This window comes from Ostrinia nubilalis, chromosome 14 (assembly GCF_963855985.1).
Source record: "Ostrinia nubilalis chromosome 14, ilOstNubi1.1, whole genome shotgun sequence".
NCBI classification, from domain to species: Eukaryota; Metazoa; Arthropoda; class Insecta; order Lepidoptera; family Crambidae; genus Ostrinia; species Ostrinia nubilalis.
Window position 1 is genome coordinate 2363089 of NC_087101.1, and position 18693 is coordinate 2381781.

Consider the following 18693-nt stretch of genomic DNA (forward strand, 5'->3'; position numbering starts at 1 on the left):
TTGGCTTCGTTACAGATGTAAATCAGGTGACTTGTATACTTGTAATAATGGTAACGTTTAAAAGAGCTTAAGGCTACACTGCGCTCTGGTGCTATACAACTTACCTCCGTATTCACAAACGATGCTTGCTTAAGTGAAGCAGCAAACCGAACGCACAGCGTTGAATAGAGCTCTGTTATTGGTTCTGTCACTCTGTGCGTCAACGCGCACTGTGAGACTTCATAGTAATACTTCATGAAGTTAGCATTTTAAGGATTTTCTTAGCTTATTACCAGAAATAGTAAATTCAATCACGAATTTATAGATCTAGCACTAAACTTTATTGTACACCACACATAAGAAAAGAAAATTAATACTCAAAAGAGAAAGTACAGTTTAGGCGATCTTAGAGCTATGAAGCGATTTCTTCCAGACAATGGACAACACGCATAAGTTGTAATATTAAGTTAAATTATGACTTAATTTAAAGTTTAGATCACACACATTACACTAGTTTTTATTTCACCTCAATCCATCCAGTATTACCGAAGATAGAGCCTCGAGAAGTTTACGGACATTTTAAAATTTTCAAAAATTTCCAATATTTGCGCGTGACGTCACAACATGATTTTGCAGCCCCCGCACGTTAACCCATTTACCACTTTTTGTCTTTTTCCAACTAAAATAAAATTTTACCTAACTGACAACTGTTGTTAGTTGTCATCGTTCAATCACATTTCAAAATAGGCGCTAAAAAAGTAACCATTATTATGCCACCTATTGCCAATTTTGTGCACTATGAAGCCATTTTTACATTTATGCACTTAAATATAAATTTTCTGGAAAAATAACCAAGTTTGTGTCTCTGTGCTCAATAACGAGTAAATAGTCCAGTATTTGTTAATTTTACTTGGAAAGTTTTCCGGAATTTTTGAAAATTGGTGAATAAATAGATTTCGCTATGTTCTTTCCGAATTTTGTTATAGCCGCGCGCGCGCCCGCCTTATTGAAAAAAATCCGCCTTAAAAAGGTTTTTGACAACTAGGTACTTTTTTCATTTTATAATTTTTGGGACATAGACAAGCTAAGAAGCTTTGATAAATGTGATAAATTTCATGTAATGTAAGTTAAATAGATTTAGAGTTGTGAAACAGTCAAATTAATGTACCTGCCAAAATGCGAGTTATTTTTTCTTTGATCATGGCAGGACACGCTGCCGGGTGTCCTAAATATGCTGAAGTATAAAAAAATTCGCGTTGCTGAAGTATACATTTTTTTTGTCTTGTTTGTTTCTACATTACATAATTGTATCCTACTAATATTATAAATGCGAAAGTTTGGATGTCTGGAAGTTTAAAATAAAGTAAAGTAATGTTTATTTCTCACCAACATAACAGATAATATTATGATAACAAACAATCAGGAAAAACAAAAAGTAAGAATGTTGGTGGGTTGATACCTGAACTAGGAAGATTCCTGTGTCTCAGGTTTGTTACTCTTTCACGCAAAAAGTACTCAACGGATTTTGTTGAAACTGTACAATATTATTGTTTTGTTTGTAACCCAGATTAACATATAGGCTATAATTTATGCCGATCTGTGACACTAAATTTCACGCAGGTGAAGCCGCAGGCAAAAGCTAGTCGTGAAATAAATAGGAAAGTTTAAGGTTCTGAAACGTGGTCGCTTACTATGGGCCTCATAAGAAGGCTCAAGGTCACCCAAAGGGTGATGGAGCGGGCTATGCTCGGGGTTTCCCTGCGTGATCGAATAAGAAATGAGGAGATCCGCAGGAGAGCCAAAGTGACCGACATAGCTCGCAGAATTGCTAAAATCAAGTGGCAGTGGGCGGGACACATAGCTCGTAGAGACAGACAGAGTTGGGGCAGAAAATTTCTTGAGTGGCGACCACGGGCTGGAAGACGTAGCGTGGGCAGGCCTCCTACTAGGTGGACCGACGATCTGGTAAAGGTCGCTGGAAGAACCTGAATGTGGGCAGCGCAGGACTGTTCATTATGAAAAACCTATGGAAAACCCAAAGGCCTCTCGCCTTTGTCCAGCAGTGAACGTCATTTGGCTGCAACGACGAAATAGGAAAGAATGTAACTATCAAAAATCTTCTCTAAGGCAGCATTTTTCCAATTTCGCAACGAGCGCGGCAATCACACTTAACTAACAGAGAGCATAGCGAAATCTATTTTAATCACCAATTTTCAAAACTCCCGGAACACTTTCCAGGTAACCACGTTAATTTGTACCAAACGACTGGACTATAATTAAATTGATATAAAAATTTGGGTACATCTTCTCAAAAACAAAAGAACTGGTGCTAAAAGGGTTAAGTGACGTTTTGACATTTGTAGAGGGCCTTGTAGAAGGGGAGGCTATGGTGCTGAATGTGGATTAACTCGAGTGTCATAGTAACTTATTAGACTGCTAAGCTTAATGATAAAAAGAAAAATATTTTATTCAATGTACATAGTCTGGTCATAAGTTCTGTCATATGATAATAACTTTTGAATTTTGAATGAAGGTTTCAAAAACATTTTTTACTGAATTAGAATTAAAAAGAAAAAATGTGCGATAGTTCGAATTTTATTGTATGTGTAGTGGACGCATAAAGAAGTCCGAACTGCAGTCGCTGCAGAAATTTTGTAATCTCTTCATGCCTATTTGTTATTTTTGTGAAAAAGTCGAAAAAGCTCAAGCAAGTCATATTGTTTTCAATGTGTATTGTAAAATAAGGCATAATTCAAAGTCAATCTTTGATTTTAAAGCGCGTCGTTGAGTTGACAGTAAGTTGGAGTGAAATTGGATACATTTAGTTTATTACCTAACTGCGTCAGAAGGAGGGTTTTTTTAAATATTATTCTTATAATAGCTGCTTTATCGGGGGTTTCAGGTGTACCTCACAAATTGGTGCAGAGGAATGGTGAAAATGTTATGACCATGTAAATAAAATTAAAAAAGATTTCATCAAGTAAGATGTAAGATAGAATAATTGAAATGGTGGAAGAGCAATTTATAATAAATACCTCTTTATCTTGATCATCTATTGAAGAAAAGTGGAATCCTTGGAATCGTTTTCTAGTTCTGAATGAAGTGATTAGTTATAAGTATGATACATAATAAAATTAGTTACATAAAGTAATATACGATTTACTTATTTTTCAAGACATTTTCCTATTATTGTTACTGACGGGATTGCTACCATGTACCTTAGTTTTGAGTTTCCAATATTTCGGCACTGTTGCAAGCGCCATGGTCACGGAGTAACTGAAGAAATTAAAACCAGACATCGTTCAGATGTGCGTTCAAAAGACCTGAGATTTAAAAAAATCCCACGTTTTGTTTAAACAGTAAGCGAAAAAAAAGTGACTTGAAAATGGAATACAAAATGATAAGGTATGGTAAATGATAAGTCTTTATCAATGAAGAAGCAGAAGTTCAATTTCATGTGTCCTCCATCTAGGCTAGTTTCCATCGTCACTCAAAGTTTGGCTGCGGTCTCAAATTTGGGCTTAATTGAGGTATTTTTTGGGTGAGAGGCATAAGAACTAATGCCGTTTTATATCAAAAATTCATATTTAAAGGTAATCAACCAGGTACAAAGTATTTCCTTGTATGTTAGTCTGCCACTCTTTAGTAAGTCCCGAATACCCCGCTTCGGCTCCCCTACTAACCATTCTAACCATTGTACACAGATAATATCTTACATGCAGCTTTTCATGTTACTACGTCACATTTTCAAAATCCGCGCGGAAAATCGCTCCTAGCGGAAGAGCGCACTTTGAGCTTGAATATTTCAGTCATTTTTAAAGATATCAAAAAAGTAAAAATACAGTATTCATTCTAATTTTTTGTAGTATTTTTTGGCATCTTCAACAAAAATTGTGCGCCATGTCCATTACATAGGGACAGAGGATAGTTTTTACAGACATTTTTATTGCTTAAAAATATTTTATAGCGCTCGCTGAAAAAAGTCCTGAAATCACTTACATATTCTGACGAATGACGCAATTAATTTGACACATTTATTAATTCTGCCCTTGACTCCCACAAAGCCACAAAAATTGAGCGATCTGTTGTGAGATTATGCACTTAGTTAACTAACAAATATTTGACCTAATATAGGTAAATAGGATCACAATTTTAGTCTCTAAACTTCACTCCATAATGTAGAGTAAAGGATAAATTAACCGAACGAACTAAGTTATAATTAGATTTGCCTCTCAAATGAACACGAATGCTATACGTGTGAGTTCAGATGATTTGCTAAATCAAATTCAAAGTTATACTGAAAGTACTTAGGTTTTCCAATCTTGGAAGTCAATCTATGTATACCTAAACTATACTAATATTATTGCGTTTCGTATGTTTGTAACGAATAAACTCATGTTTTTTTGTATAGAGTTAGCGTTAGTTATAAAAAAATCTGTTTACTCAAAAACTACGAATATGATTTGATTGATGTGATTCTTTCACAATTAGAATCCACATTTTTTTCTTGTTCTAAAAAAAATTGGTTAGTAACTACCAACGCGAAGCCGGGGCGGGCCCCTAGTCATATACAGGGTGTTAGGGTAAATGGGTATATGACCCGACACTAGCCCATGTTAACATGGGCATATAAATGGTATGGTGAAGTCAGAAAATTGATATCTTCATTTTAATTATTTTAATTTTCATACAAATCGGATTTTATAAAATTTATTTTGTATGAAAATTAAAAAAATTAAAATGATGATATCAAATTTCTGACTTCACCATACCATTAATATACCCATGTTAACATGGGCTAGTGTCGGATCATATACCCATTTACCTAACACCCTGTATAAATAAATAATAGTTATAGCAAGACATCCTAATGTGATATCCATTTGCATAATTGCGTTTTAATCAATGTAAGGTTCAAGTATACTTAATTTTAGAATCAATGTATTCGAATCAACTGTTAAAAAATAACTAGGTACTAACTAATTATTCAATTATTCTCGTCAAACATCGTTTGCTTTTCCGTATTAATAACGCTACATTTATAACACGCTAACTACGAGTAGGTAACTGAATCGTTTCTAATAAAACAATTTATTTATTGTTAAAAATATTTACAGACATAACTTCTTAATAAGTATGTTTACAGTAAAATAATAATAAGTCTGACACGAGTCTACTTTGGGCACCTAAAACTAAAGAAAAATCATAATAATTATTAAACATTTTGAATCAACAAAACTTATAACCCGTTCTTGTTTTGCCATAAATATTTGTGTCAATGAAATTTAACCCTTGTTTTTACAAAGAAAGGAATACGACCCAAAAAAGTTAGCAGACTCGACCTATTTCCCTTATTTAACGGGCCACGATCGACTCGACTAACGATACTCAACGGAATCAGGACAGTAACGGTATAACGGGATAATATCTTTGATTTATCGTTGTGCATCAAAAATAAAAAGTGGCCAGCGCTAAGTCGGCGGGATGCTGTGGACAAATGACCGTATCTATCAATTTAACGACGCCACTCAAAAGGTTAAGGATACTCGCCGATACTCCGTTAAAGTACACACTAGTGGTGGGACACGATCTGTTCCTAGAAAATAACTGTAATTTTGAACTGTATTAATATTGCAGTTCCGATTAGCACGAAATTACACAAAATGCATACGAGTTTGAGAATTGGAAGTACACGTTCTGATCGTTATTACTTGGAATGATAAAATGGACAAGTGCAGGTTTCAAAGTTATCTTACTAACTTAGAAAAATAATTTTAAAAAAGTAAGTCCGTCTAATTTACATTTTATGTGGTAGTTTTATCGATACTCACACTTCGTTTCAGGTTCGAAAATTATACCACATTTACCAATCTTTTATAAAAAAAACATGGTGAAATATAAGTGTTTCTTTGTATTTATTTTTACCGACTCTACCTTAGACAATCGATATTATTTGTTTGTGCACTAAATTGCAATTATTCTACAATTTTATCAATCACGACAAATTAAAGTGTCGTGGCCTTCCCCACCGTGGGCCGATATGCTGAGTGGAGTCCCATTGCGATGGGCATCGCTGTTGTAACAGGGTGGCACTGCTCAGTTCACTTTTTATTTCCTTGTAATATTTATGTGCTGTTTCTGTCTTTTTTCCGTATACTTTCTTTATTTTCCGTATACTTTCTAAGTGATATTCATCGTAATTATTTATTACGATGAACGTCACTTAGAGAAGAAAGAAAGAAAAGAAAGAAAGAAATATTTTTCTTTCTTTCTGTTCTTTCTTTTTTTAAATTCTTATAAAAATCCCAAATCTTTGTCCAACTTCGAATCGGAAGAAATTGTACACCCCATCACTACCGGACAGTAGATAATGACCGGATCTGGATTCCGTAACGATACGTCATCCGTTACGTCGAAGTCGAACTGGGTCACTGATAGCCGATGCATTGCGTAGGTGAGACTTTTCAGGGGTATCTCCACGATGGAGTGACCAACTTACACTTCGCCCTGAATTAGGGGCGATTTGTTTGAAATGAAGACGGTTTGGGACGAATGTGATAGCGAATTCGAGGAGTAGAAAAATCGACGCGGATTTTCGCGTGCGATATAAATCGTCTAGTCGTGTGGGTCAGTTGGACAGGTTCGATTCTTAAATTGGATACAAATGGTCAGTAAGATGTTTGAGATATTTCCAGTTTCGGTTAAGAATTTATAGTTTAAAAAATAATTAAATAGGGCTATGCATCTTCTGTTCAATCAAAAAGGTCTTTGGACTATTAACACGCCTGAAGATAACTTTAAAAAAGGTAGACCATGGTTAAGAGGAGCCGGATTTTTGTGTGGATATAACGATATCTTATATATTTGATGTTATTGTTTATATCCAACACTCTATGTTATCAAAATCCATTTATGATATTGATACCTCAAAAATATCAAATAGCAAATACTATCAATACAAACAAAATAATTTAGTGAATTCATTTCACATTCATAGCGAGTGAGCAGTCATTCAACCGAACATTCAGAGCTTTCAATTATTTCACTTTGTATGAAATAAGCGCTTGTCCTGATAAGTTTCATTTTAGGGTGTTTGGTTTCCATATGGAAAATTTTGAGCATTTACTTACGTTTCGATAACGAAAATGTTTATGGTTTAAATTTTTTGCGACACAAGACGTGATATATTAAGGACTAAATCTAAATTGATGATGATGATATTATCATCATCATCATCTCAGCCATAGGACGACCACTGCTGAACATAGGCCTCCCCCAATGCTTTCCATGTTGCCCGGTTGGTAGCGGCCTGCGTCCAGCGCCTTCCTGCTACCTTTATGATGTCGTCAGTCCACCTTGTGGGTGCAAATCTAAATATATTGTTTGCTATTAAATAAAAAGACGAAATAGATTTTTAATTATGGTAGATACCTAAAAGAATTTTTAAATGTTTTAATTTATAGTCTACATAAATAATATTTTCAATTGTTTTCTTTTTCAGTTTTCTAGTAAAGGTTTGGCAAAATAATGTTCTGAATAATGTTATCTGTATTTTGTCAAATGAAATTACTTTTGCATCCCCCTGTGACATCGACCTAACGATATAAAATACTTTAAATTAATAATGACGGTATGAATTAACGAAACTTGCTCGAAATGCACTCGTAAATATTAACTGGAGTTTATGTGGGTCGCGTAAAGTCAATGTCTATGTCTCAAATCGGCATTTTTGTTTTAAACACTGAATAGCGCAATTTTTTAAATAAATTTTTTGAGCTTTGTTAATTTCTCTTACATTATTACTCAATCCCAAACCTCATAACTTTCAATTGTCCTTTGTTCCGGTCTACAAAAAAAAACCGTCTCAATCATTGGTTTAACGATTCAATAAAAGAACTACCAAAGAGACCAGTAAAAGCCCTTTTACGTCTTTTAAATACCACATTGTTACGTTGACAATAAAACTCGAGTTCATTGAGTTGCAGAGCTTAAAGACTGGTGGTTTGATTTGACGCCACCGTAAGCCATTGTTATGGCGGTAGTAAGACTTTTATCTTGCAGGACATTACAATAATTTTTATTGTTATTTAAGTAGTTTTACGGATTTTTGCATTTATAATCACAAATGGTAGATAAGAGTGATTTATACATGAAAAAAGTTATAAAGAACTGTGGCGGTGAAGGCTTTGTCTGGCATCCCACAGTTCTCTCTCACTTACGGTTACTTACGGAATATCGGGGTCTTATAAGTGGTTGGAAGTTTTTGGCCTTGTCCTTTTCAAGTGGAAAACCTGACTCACCTATTGAGTTAGGTTTTTCGCGTGTAAAATAAAATAGGTGGAGCAAAAGAAATAAAATCATCGGTCAAGCAGCCTTTATCACTAACTTACCAAGTTATAGGTTGAAAATTTCATTCGATTTTACGATGTGAGCTAGAGTCGTCCATCAATGTTACGAAGTATTACTGCACTCGTGGGTTAAGTGATAAGGTTTTCCAATATTACGTTTATTTTCAGTTAAAGGACCAAGTTAAAGAAATTGTTTAGGACCACCTCGTATGCAAATTCTACTTCGTATTCTATAAAATATACCCATGAAAAAAGTTTAAAAAAATCTTATTCTGTTACTTATCAAAAAACTATTTTATAATTTTAAGATCAGGATAATGATGAATACTGGTGTGCAAAATACTTAATTTTACTTTTTCTCTAAAATTTTTATTACTTAACTTAAGTTATAGGCTTTACCTAAAAAATTTCAGTGTAAATTCAAATAAATACGACATTTATTTGCCTCTATTGATTAATTGTTTTATTCCAGACTTACACCCGTATTCACAAACGATGCTTACTTAAGTGAAGCAGCAAATCGAACGCACAGCGTTGAATAGAGCTCTATATTGGTTCGTGTGTCACCGTGTGCGTCTACGCGTACTGTGAGACCTCATTGTAATGTTTGTGAAAACGGGCGTTAGGCATTAGGTATTTAACAAATGCAAAACACCATTGACATTTGACTTTACGCGTCTCCTCGCGTTAATACACGGTTCATTGAAAAATAGCGTGAAATGTCCATTTCCGTTAGGCTTTTTGATAGTGAATTTTAATTTGCGGCGCTCGTGTTATTTGGATATTTGGCAAACATTTTAATTGCTTGTGGCATTGTTCTCATTAATAATAGGTAATTGTATTTTGCGCACAAACAATGTATGGTCAAATATGTATATGGAATGTAACATTCCATCAATTTTCAATTGGTATACCTGGTACTAAATAAATATTAACATTAATTAGTAAAGGTTAATTTGTTTCATGTTTTAATATTCTAACTACCTACAGCAATAAAAAAAGTTTCGGCTGTACCTACCTACTTTTTTAGTAAAAAATGATTTAATTTTTTATCAAAAAGTTACAAGTTTTGATTTTGTAACAATTAAGGTCATAGCAGACTTATTAACTCGGAAAGGGATCCACACCGTATCGCCTTTCGCGCGCTGTCATCGCCTTTCGCGAGCTGTCATCGCCTTTCGCTAGCTGTCATCGCCTTTCGCGAGCTGTCATCGCCTTTCGCGCGCTGTCATCGCCTTTCGCGAGCTGTCATCGCCTTTCGCGAGCTGTCATCGCCTTTCGCGAGCTGTCATCGCCTTTCGCGAGCTGTCATCACCTTTCGTGTGCTGTCAACCGCGAGGTGTTTAGGTTATGGTGCGGATAAGTGTGCGTGCTCGAGTGGCGACCACGGGCTGGAAGACGTAGCGTGGGCAGGCCTCCTACTAAGTGGACCGACGATCTAATAAAGGTCGCGGGAAGAGCCTGGATGAGGGCAACGCAGGACCGTTTATCGTGGAAAGCCTTGGGGGAGGCCTTTGTCCAGCAGTGGACGTCATTTAGCTGAAACGAACAAACGAACGAAGTGTGCGTTGCAGTAACGAGTTTCATACAAAGAATACTGACCGCCTCGAGTTGATAAAGTTACGATCCCTTTCCAGGTTTATAATATAATGTCCTTTAAAGTACTAAGCAGATCATGTCATTTTATTATCATGAAAAACCATTTCCAATAAATTAACCTTAGTTAAATTTGCGTTAAAACAATCCCTTTGTCCACAGATGCAACAAAGCCATGTACGCCAACCGCATCTCTTATTGGATCGACGGGAAGGGTCCGTCCTACGCTTTGGACATGGCCTGTGCCAGCTCCATGGCTTGCTTGGAGCATGCCTACCGGTGCATCAGTACTGGCCAGTGCGATGCTGCTATTGTAGGAGGATCTAACCTGTGCATGCACCCTAATGTTTCTTTGAACATGAAACGGTAAGATAAAGACAATTAGTCATCATCTATTGACGACAATAGCAGAACGCTGTGCCTTCAGCGTTCAATTCACAATGTCAGTCGTGTTCACAATTTTGACATCAAGTTTTTATTTTGTTCTTATAATTAGTAGTAATTTGGGGTACACAATTATACTAATTTTAGTATGTAGTACGATATATCACATTTTATTTATCGTTAGTTCGATGCCGAAATCGTTGAGTTAATTTTCTACTCGTAATAAAATTGAGTTAACATTTTATTTTTAATTGTATTAAAATATCTACTTTTATACCTATTGGTACTGTGGGTTCATATTATGTTGCGGCCGCACACGGCCGCCTCCTTGGCATTGCGACACTGGCCACCAAGAAAAACTAAATTCTTTTTTCGATGATCAATTTGATGTTCTTTTGTTTTTTTTTCGCTCTCTGCTCTTAATTTTCTGACGTTTCCAATTCCACGATCTGAATTTTTAAATAATAATTGTAAATTATACAATACATGACGTGTATCACATTTAAGCACAAAACAAGTAAATACACACACGACTAACTCGAAAAACACAATGTAACACAAGGTTTAGCCCTAACGAGCTACTACATCATCGTCTAAAGTTCCTCTTACACATTTCTTACGACACATGAGTCAGAAAATTAATTATATTTTTCACATTATTTTTAACAGTGCCGGATTCCTTTGCCTCGATGGGAAATCTAAGTGCTTCGACAAGAACGGAGATGGATACGTCAGATCTGATGCCATCAGCGTACTGTTCTTGCAGAAGGCCAAAGATGCTAAGAGGTAAGTACTCGTAAGCTGGATACCGGGTAACACAGAAGGCATTGGGGGAGGCCTATGTTCAGCAGTGGACGTCCTATGGCTGAGATGATGATGATGATGAAGTACTCGTAAACCTATACCAAATTCTTCTTTCCTTTTTGAGTTTCTGTGTTACATAGAGATTAGTAGAAGTCTTGGATGTAATTTTTAATTATACACAATCCAATGAGGGCTAACTAGATCCCACTCAAATTCAACTACAAATTAAAATATTTACTCGTGACGTGAAAGGTTAATAAACTATTTTAGTAGGCCGTTTGATTTGCATAGCGGTCTACTAGTGTCAGAGGCCATGGGTTCGACTCCCGCACAATACAAATGTTTTATGCATGAACGTATTTATTAGTATTGTGTGTGGCTGTTCTATGTACATACTTATTGTATTTAAAAAAGCAAAGTTCTTGCAACCCACGAAGGCGAGTGAGCGTTACTTGTGTGTATACGTGTACATGCACATAACGATAGTCTGTACCGACCTACCACACATGTAAAGCTCACTTGCCTTCGTGAATTGCAACAACTAAGTATATGTAAATATACATAAGTATTAATATCCATTGTCTGGTACCCATAATACAGCTTTGAGACTAGATGGCGCAGTGTAAAATCATTATCATCATCATTATCCCAGCCGTAGGACGTTCACTGCTGAACATAGGCCTCCCCCAATGCTTTCCATGTTGCCCGGTTGGTAGCGGCCTGCGTCCAGTGCTTTCCTGCTACCTTTATGATGTCGTCGGTCCACCTTGTGGGTGGACGTCCTACGCTGCGTTTTCCGGTACGCGGCCTCCACTCCAGAACCTTGCTGCCCCATCGGCCGTCAGTTCTGCGTACTATGTGCCCTGCCCATTGCCACTTCAGCTTGCTAATCCGTCTGTCAGTGTAAATTTATTTATTTATAGGATCTACTCCGAAGTGTACCACGCCAAATCCAAGTATGGTCTCAAAGAGTTCAGAGACACCGAGTTCCTATCAAACCGCCATCCCAAGACCATCGAAGACTTCCTGAACGCGTTCTACTCTGAAATCGACGTGTCTCCCCATGATGTGGAATATATCGAATGCCATGGGTCAGGTAAGAAGTATACCTTCTTTGGAACAGTTCGTACCTGTAGAATTGGGGATTTTGACACCATTGTCCAATAATTCTAATGCACATTAAAAAAAAAACACTTCATTCTGCTCTTAAATAATTGATTTTAAATTACCTGTAAATTAGGATTTGAGTTGAAAAAATAGTGACGTCACAGGCTAGTATTTCCATACAAAATTTATGTACGAGTCGTTTTGACAGTTTTAAAAAGTACATCAATTGATTGGTGGTGTCAAAATACCCTATTCGACGTTAGTAGGTACAGCAATGTACTCGTAGCAATAGGAATTTGCTAGCGAAAGAAAGTAGCAATATTAGCAATATGCTTTTCGTTCTAACATTGCAGTATTATTGAAATAAATAAATGCTAAACATGTTGTATTGTGGTGGTCAGATTTCTACCTCACGTACAAATAGCTGGCAGCTAACAAAACATTGGTTAAAAAAATAAAAAATCTATCAAATATTAAAACCACTGCCATTGTTACAATAAAATATTTGTACGCTAAGAGCAAATTTTGGCGCTCCATTTATATTTTACAAAAAGTAATCCATGTTTCCACAAAATTGTGCAAATAAATATTTGAATTTGTTTTTACCCTTTGTTTTAATGTTATTATTGTTTCAACAGCCAATGCAGAAGCAGACGGGAATGAGCTTAGAGCTATAGAAAAAGTATTTGTAAAAGAAAACCCCGTGAAAGTTGGTAGCGTTGTATCCAACATGGGTCACGGAGAACCGGCGTCGGGAGCATGCGCTGTGACTAAGGTAACTTATATTTTAAAGACTATGTTAAAATTAATAGTTAAGGTAAAAATAGAAAATAGAAGTTACTTATAACATACCTTGCATAAATCTGCCCACATTTTCACCAATATACTCGAAGCTTGGATTTCTTTCACCGGTCTTTTTCCAAGAACACTGCAAAGAAGAAAAGAATACCCATTTTACTTCTGGAATACCACTAATTTCATAACGGTATTGTAACTACCTATTTTCCAAAAGAATGTCACAGCTACAAACTAATCCTTCGATAGCAGTTGATCTTTTTAACATTTATGTGGGCTGGCAAACACTCTTATAATGATTTTTTTCTTGTCGCACTCACCATTGCTCACTCTGACGTCCTAAAAAAAGTACACTAATGATGTAGGTATGCTATAAGAGCCTTCCAACTTTTCAGGTGTGTCTAGCTTACCATAAAGGTGAGCTACCAGCTAACCTTCACTACAACGAGCCTCAAGATGATATCCCGGCTGTAAAGGACGGAATGATCCAAGTAGTGCAAAAGAACGTTCCGTTCGGCAGGGGATTTGCCGCTTTGAATGCCTTCTCGTACTCGGGCACCAATGTCCATGTTCTTTTGAAAGGACATTACAAGAAGAAGGTAAGTAATTTAGTTATTTAATTGTTTGTAAGATTGGCTATGAAATAGAAGGTGGTTTGTTTGCATTTGCAATTTTTGTTGACAAGTCGCTCATTAATGCATTTATTTACAAAATACGTAGCCCTTTAAAAAGCCCTTTTTGTTTCTAAATCCAATTATGGTTTTAAGAGGATGGTTTTTATTATTGTGTGCCTATTGACACAGTGGCCCACTATTTTCTTTATTCGTTTTGTGTTGTTATTGTTTATTGTGCTTACTGTGTTCAATAAAGTCTATTTCTTTCTTTCTTTCTAATTGGAATATTTTACGTCTTTCACCGTCACATAACTTTGTATGTAACATATTCATAACCTTTAATTTAAGACCCAAATCGTCCCTTAGCTAACAACACCGCTTAAGTCGATTTTTGGCGGTTTTGACATTTTAATGCCATTGGATAGATCTGCTCATCGCGCGTCTAACCATTGGTCACATGTTATAGATTTCAGCCAATAAGAAGCCGTAATTTGAATTTTAGTGACACCGTGCAAGTCGGTTTGCCTTGCAACACCGCTCAAGTCGTTAGTCTGCCATACATTTCTCGTAAAGTTCCTTCGCGCTCCGTAATTTTTATATTTTTAAGTGAGTTTTAACGCGAAAAGGTCTATGAAAGAAGTTTTAATAGAAAATTAAGATTTGAGCTATATAATAATGTATTTTTTTAATGATTTACGCGTATTATTATACAAGGAAATGATAATAGAAAATGTCTTTATTTACTTAAGCGGTGTTTACAAATATTTTTTTTCAAACTTAGGCGGTGTTTCGAACTGTATTTTAATTCTTTTAGGAAGCTATACAGGTGAAATACACTATTTATGGAGAGGAATTGATTCTTGAAGTATTTCGAGTTCAGGTGATGAATTTTTATGTGCACAATTACAAGAAGCAGGACATAAACGGCGTAAACAACTGCCCAGGTTTCAATCGAATCGAAGGCTTTCTCATAATCCTCAAACGCCAGGCAAAGTGGCTGATTATACTCCTAGGTCTTTTGTATAATCTACCGCAGCGTATGTACCTATGTGATCTAAGACACTAAAGCCTGCTAGCCAGCCTGGAAACCAGCTTGATCAGGAGGCTGGAAGGCGTCGAGTTGGCGAGCTAGACGATTCATAAAATGCTTGTAGACATGGTTAAGAAGTTAGATGGGACTATAATTCTTCAACAAGGTTTTATCGCCGTTTTTTGAAGAAGAGTATCACCACACTTCTGTGCCGTGCCGTAGGTGTTTTTCCCTCGAGGATGACGGAATAGAACAGCTTCCAAAGAGCCTTTAGCATCGACATTTCACATGCTTTCAAAAGCTGAGCCGTAATTCTATCATCACCCGGGGCCTTGTTGGTTATCAGCTGTTCCAGAGCTATTCCAAGCTCGTGTAGACTGGCGTTCGGGATATCTTAGGTATTGTGTCGGGTCAATCTAGCTCTTGAGTCTTCGGCTAGATTTGTAACGGTGTGAACACAATCGTCTATTTGTCCGTAGAACTTCTCAACCTCTTTCAATATCTCAGGTCCAGACGCTATTCTCGGTCTTCAGCTTGGTCAGTTGGCTTTGGCCAACAGACAGACTGATCTCTTTCGAACACCTTAGAGCCCTTGTTATGCTCAATCATCTGTATTATATGCGTAGGTCGCGAGTCAAAAGACTTAGAGATCTATCTGTTAAGACGCCGATACTGAGTAGCATCTTCAGATGACTGCAGATCCATGTTTCGTCTCTCTTCTATAAGGTTATTGATGAGATCAGAGATCTTTTTTGTTTCTCTTAAACGACGGGTTTTAAAAACCTTAGACCCAGTCATTTGGACAATTCCCAAGAATCTGCCATTGTACTCTTCCACATTTTTGCAATGTCCTGGCATTCGAAACGATATTGCAACTCGAGTTGAGCTTTCGGGGTTGGATGGACGCTGGGCGGAGTGTAGACTTCATCAGTCGACATCTATCGAGATTCGGACTTATTATATTTAATGTGCCTTTTACCATTTGGTGATTGCTTCTTGTTTTGACCAAATTGACCACACAGACAACATGCTTCTACGTCGACAAGATGAAGTTGATCTCATATTTCATAGCATGGGATGGGATGCAGCGAAATCTACTTTCGCTGTTTTGGCTTTCTGAAGAAGAAGTTCGTCATCCCTCTCCATAAAGCTAGCCAGCAGTTATCCACGTGTGTTCCTCTCTCCGTACCCAAATTTCCCCACTTCCAGCTCATTGTCGTTTCGTTTGCCCAGCTTCGCGTTGAAGTTCCCCTATCACAATATTTGATCTACACACTGTGATTCTTAAGGTTTAGGTTACAGAGCCACAGGTTATAATGATTGTTTAATAATTTTTTAAATAATTCTTAATAAAAGTTTTCTTTGTAAACCATCTATTTATACCTTATTCCTTTACATTTCGGCAAACAACACCGCCTAACTCTACAAAATATCAGTCAATACCGCTCAAGTCATAAAATATAGGTTAAAATAAAGTAAATCGTCAAATTAAGTATAAATAATTATTTCTTAACCGCTAAATAAAGTATTTAATAAGTAACAATAGGAAAAATCCACCGATTTTTTAAAATAAACAGTTTTTTTCGTCTCCTGTAAAGTTGGTAAAAATGACTTACGCGGTGTTGTTAGCTAAGGGACGAAATGCATTCCCTAACATCTATATCCAGGATCCGGAACGGTACAAGGCCACCATCCCTCACATCGTCCTCGCCTCTGGCAGGCAAGAGGAATGTGTGATGAAGATCTTCGACGGCCTGAAGAACCATCCGGTGGACCCTGAGCAGATCGGTCTGCTGCACAGCATCCACGAGAACGAGATCCCTGGACACATGTGCAGAGGTTTTCTTCTATTAGGTGAGGGAGTTGAAAAGTTTATCTAACTTAAGAATAAATGAAATACCTACGTCTTTAGTTCTTGTTTTTGATATTATATTTAGAAATTCTGGTCAAAGAAAAATAGGAGCAACCCCGTGTATGTCTTTCCGTGTATGTCGTAAGAGATCACTAAGGCCAGTTTGAAACCGGTTTGAAACGGTCGCGTCATGTGTGGTCTCTCAACGGAATCTATGGCAGAAACTTAGATGCAACTCAAAAGTAACTAGAAGTTGCAGTTTCGTAGCAATTGCGTTTCACCGTGTGTTCTGGGCCTAAGGGCGTAATACGAACATCAGGATTCCACAAACTTGTCTGGTCAGCGTGGAGAATGTAAGCCAAATCCTGGGGTTCTGCTCTGAATAAGAAAAAAAGTCCTCATGAAGTAAAGACAAAATACTCTGATAAAATGATGTTGTTTTTCAGTTATTCTAGACTAAATACAAAACTTAAGTCGCCTCGATTCCTTAATCTCATTTTTCTTTGTCAGACACAAATGAGGAGACCAAAGAGACTGTAGTCGTCTCAGAGAAGGTGGAACATTACCCGGGCAGTGTCCGTCCTTTGTGGTTCGTATACAGTGGTATGGGATCCCAATGGGCTACCATGGGAGCGGGACTCATGCGCATCCCGATATTCGCTGCTGCTATTGAGAAGTGAGTATCAATTTAGTACATTTTTATCATTTAAGTGGTCTCTTTTGATGATTTCATAGGTTGAAGCTAGAAAAGCTTGCAAATTCTTATTTATTGCTTAGGGCTTAAAAGTACTTTTGATGTTACGTTACAGTCATCCGTTTGCAGGACCGCATACGAAAAAATAAATAAAAATTACAAGTACCAAGAGTTGTGTTGGTTATGTGCACTGCACATTGTGCAGTCTTGTAAACGCACGATTGACACTAAGGGCACATTCAAATTTAACGTTTTAAGCTGGAATTAAAACGTTAAATTTGAAAGAGCCTTTAGAGAACAAACTAAAGGCTAATGCTGTTAGTCACTAACTATAAGTACAAATTAAAGGAGTAAATTTAACTTCATCACTCTCCATTAAAATAAAAAACCGCAATATTTCATCCTCTTTCAACTCCACAGGTGCCACAGAGTCTTAGAGCCTAAAGGCATCAACATTATGCACATCCTCACCGACCCCGACAAGACAATCTACGACAACATCCTGCACTCCTTCGTCGGTATCGCAGCAGTCCAGATCGGACTGACTGACATATTGAAGTCCATGGGAATCGTGCCTGATAACATTATTGGTAAGATGGTGTTGTAGAGAAAGACAAAAGGATATGATTCGGGAATCAAAGAAGCCATACTTAGCTCAACCATTGTTTTGAGTTTTAAATTGAACCTTAGTTGTCGATTCTTAGATGCGTTATAAAATAATCACTTGGCTAGGACATTGCAAGATACTGATCGTTTGAAAAAAAAACATATGTAATGCTTCCGAAAACTTTAGTGGACCTAATAAAATACATAAATTGAGGAATTTCTGATAACTATTACCTTGCAATCTGTCACCGCGGCTGTAGCTTAAGTCGTTTTAGTACACGTTATAAGAAATTTATTTATTTTATTTATTTATTTGTAAGTCTCTTAGATAACGGAACATCAATGGAAGGCACCTGGCTTATTGGAAAGGATGCAGCATTAATATTGAAACCATTTAATAACTTAAAGGGTCTAAGGTGTAAAATACCTTCTTTAGTAATATTTGCTTCAATAACTCAGGCCACAGCGTCGGCGAGCTGGGATGCGCGTACGCCGACGGCTGCTTCACGGCTGAGGAGATGATTCTTTCCGCGTACAGTCGCGGTCTGGTGTCTGTTCAGACGCCGTTCATCAAGGGATCCATGGCTGCCGTCGGCCTTGGGTATAAAGCTGTGAGTGACTGTTACAAGAACATCGTCATCATCATTTCATAGGACCGTCATATTCCATATTGCTCATTTAGTAGGGGATGCTTCACGGCTGAGGAGATGATCCTCTCAGCTTACAACTACAGTCTGGTGTCGGTCCAGACGCCCTTCATCAAGGGATCCATAGCTGCTGTCGGCCTTGGATACAAAGCTGTGAGTGACTGTTACAAGAACAATATCATCATCATTTCATAGGACCGTCATATTCCATATTGCTCATTTGGTAGTGGATGCTTC

General features: G+C 37.0%; 1 protein-coding gene and 1 long non-coding RNA gene across 2 annotated transcripts in view; one reads left to right on the forward strand and one right to left on the reverse strand.

Annotated features, from left to right (window-relative positions):
• LOC135077973 (uncharacterized) overlaps positions 1 to 18693 on the reverse strand; it is a 547422-nt gene that overhangs the window by 231884 nt on the left and 296845 nt on the right. The window lies entirely within an intron of this gene.
• The window catches only part of LOC135077970 (fatty acid synthase-like), a 46840-nt gene that overhangs the window by 4669 nt on the left and 23478 nt on the right, over positions 1 to 18693 (forward strand). Inside the window, exons 4-12 of the mRNA XM_063972509.1 lie at positions 10086 to 10289; positions 10977 to 11093; positions 12035 to 12207; positions 12857 to 12993; positions 13409 to 13612; positions 16325 to 16511; positions 17020 to 17185; positions 17624 to 17793; positions 18269 to 18420. Of these exons, the coding sequence (XP_063828579.1) occupies positions 10086 to 10289; positions 10977 to 11093; positions 12035 to 12207; positions 12857 to 12993; positions 13409 to 13612; positions 16325 to 16511; positions 17020 to 17185; positions 17624 to 17793; positions 18269 to 18420 (1510 nt within the window). The remainder of the gene's footprint in view (positions 1 to 10085; positions 10290 to 10976; positions 11094 to 12034; positions 12208 to 12856; positions 12994 to 13408; positions 13613 to 16324; positions 16512 to 17019; positions 17186 to 17623; positions 17794 to 18268; positions 18421 to 18693) is intronic.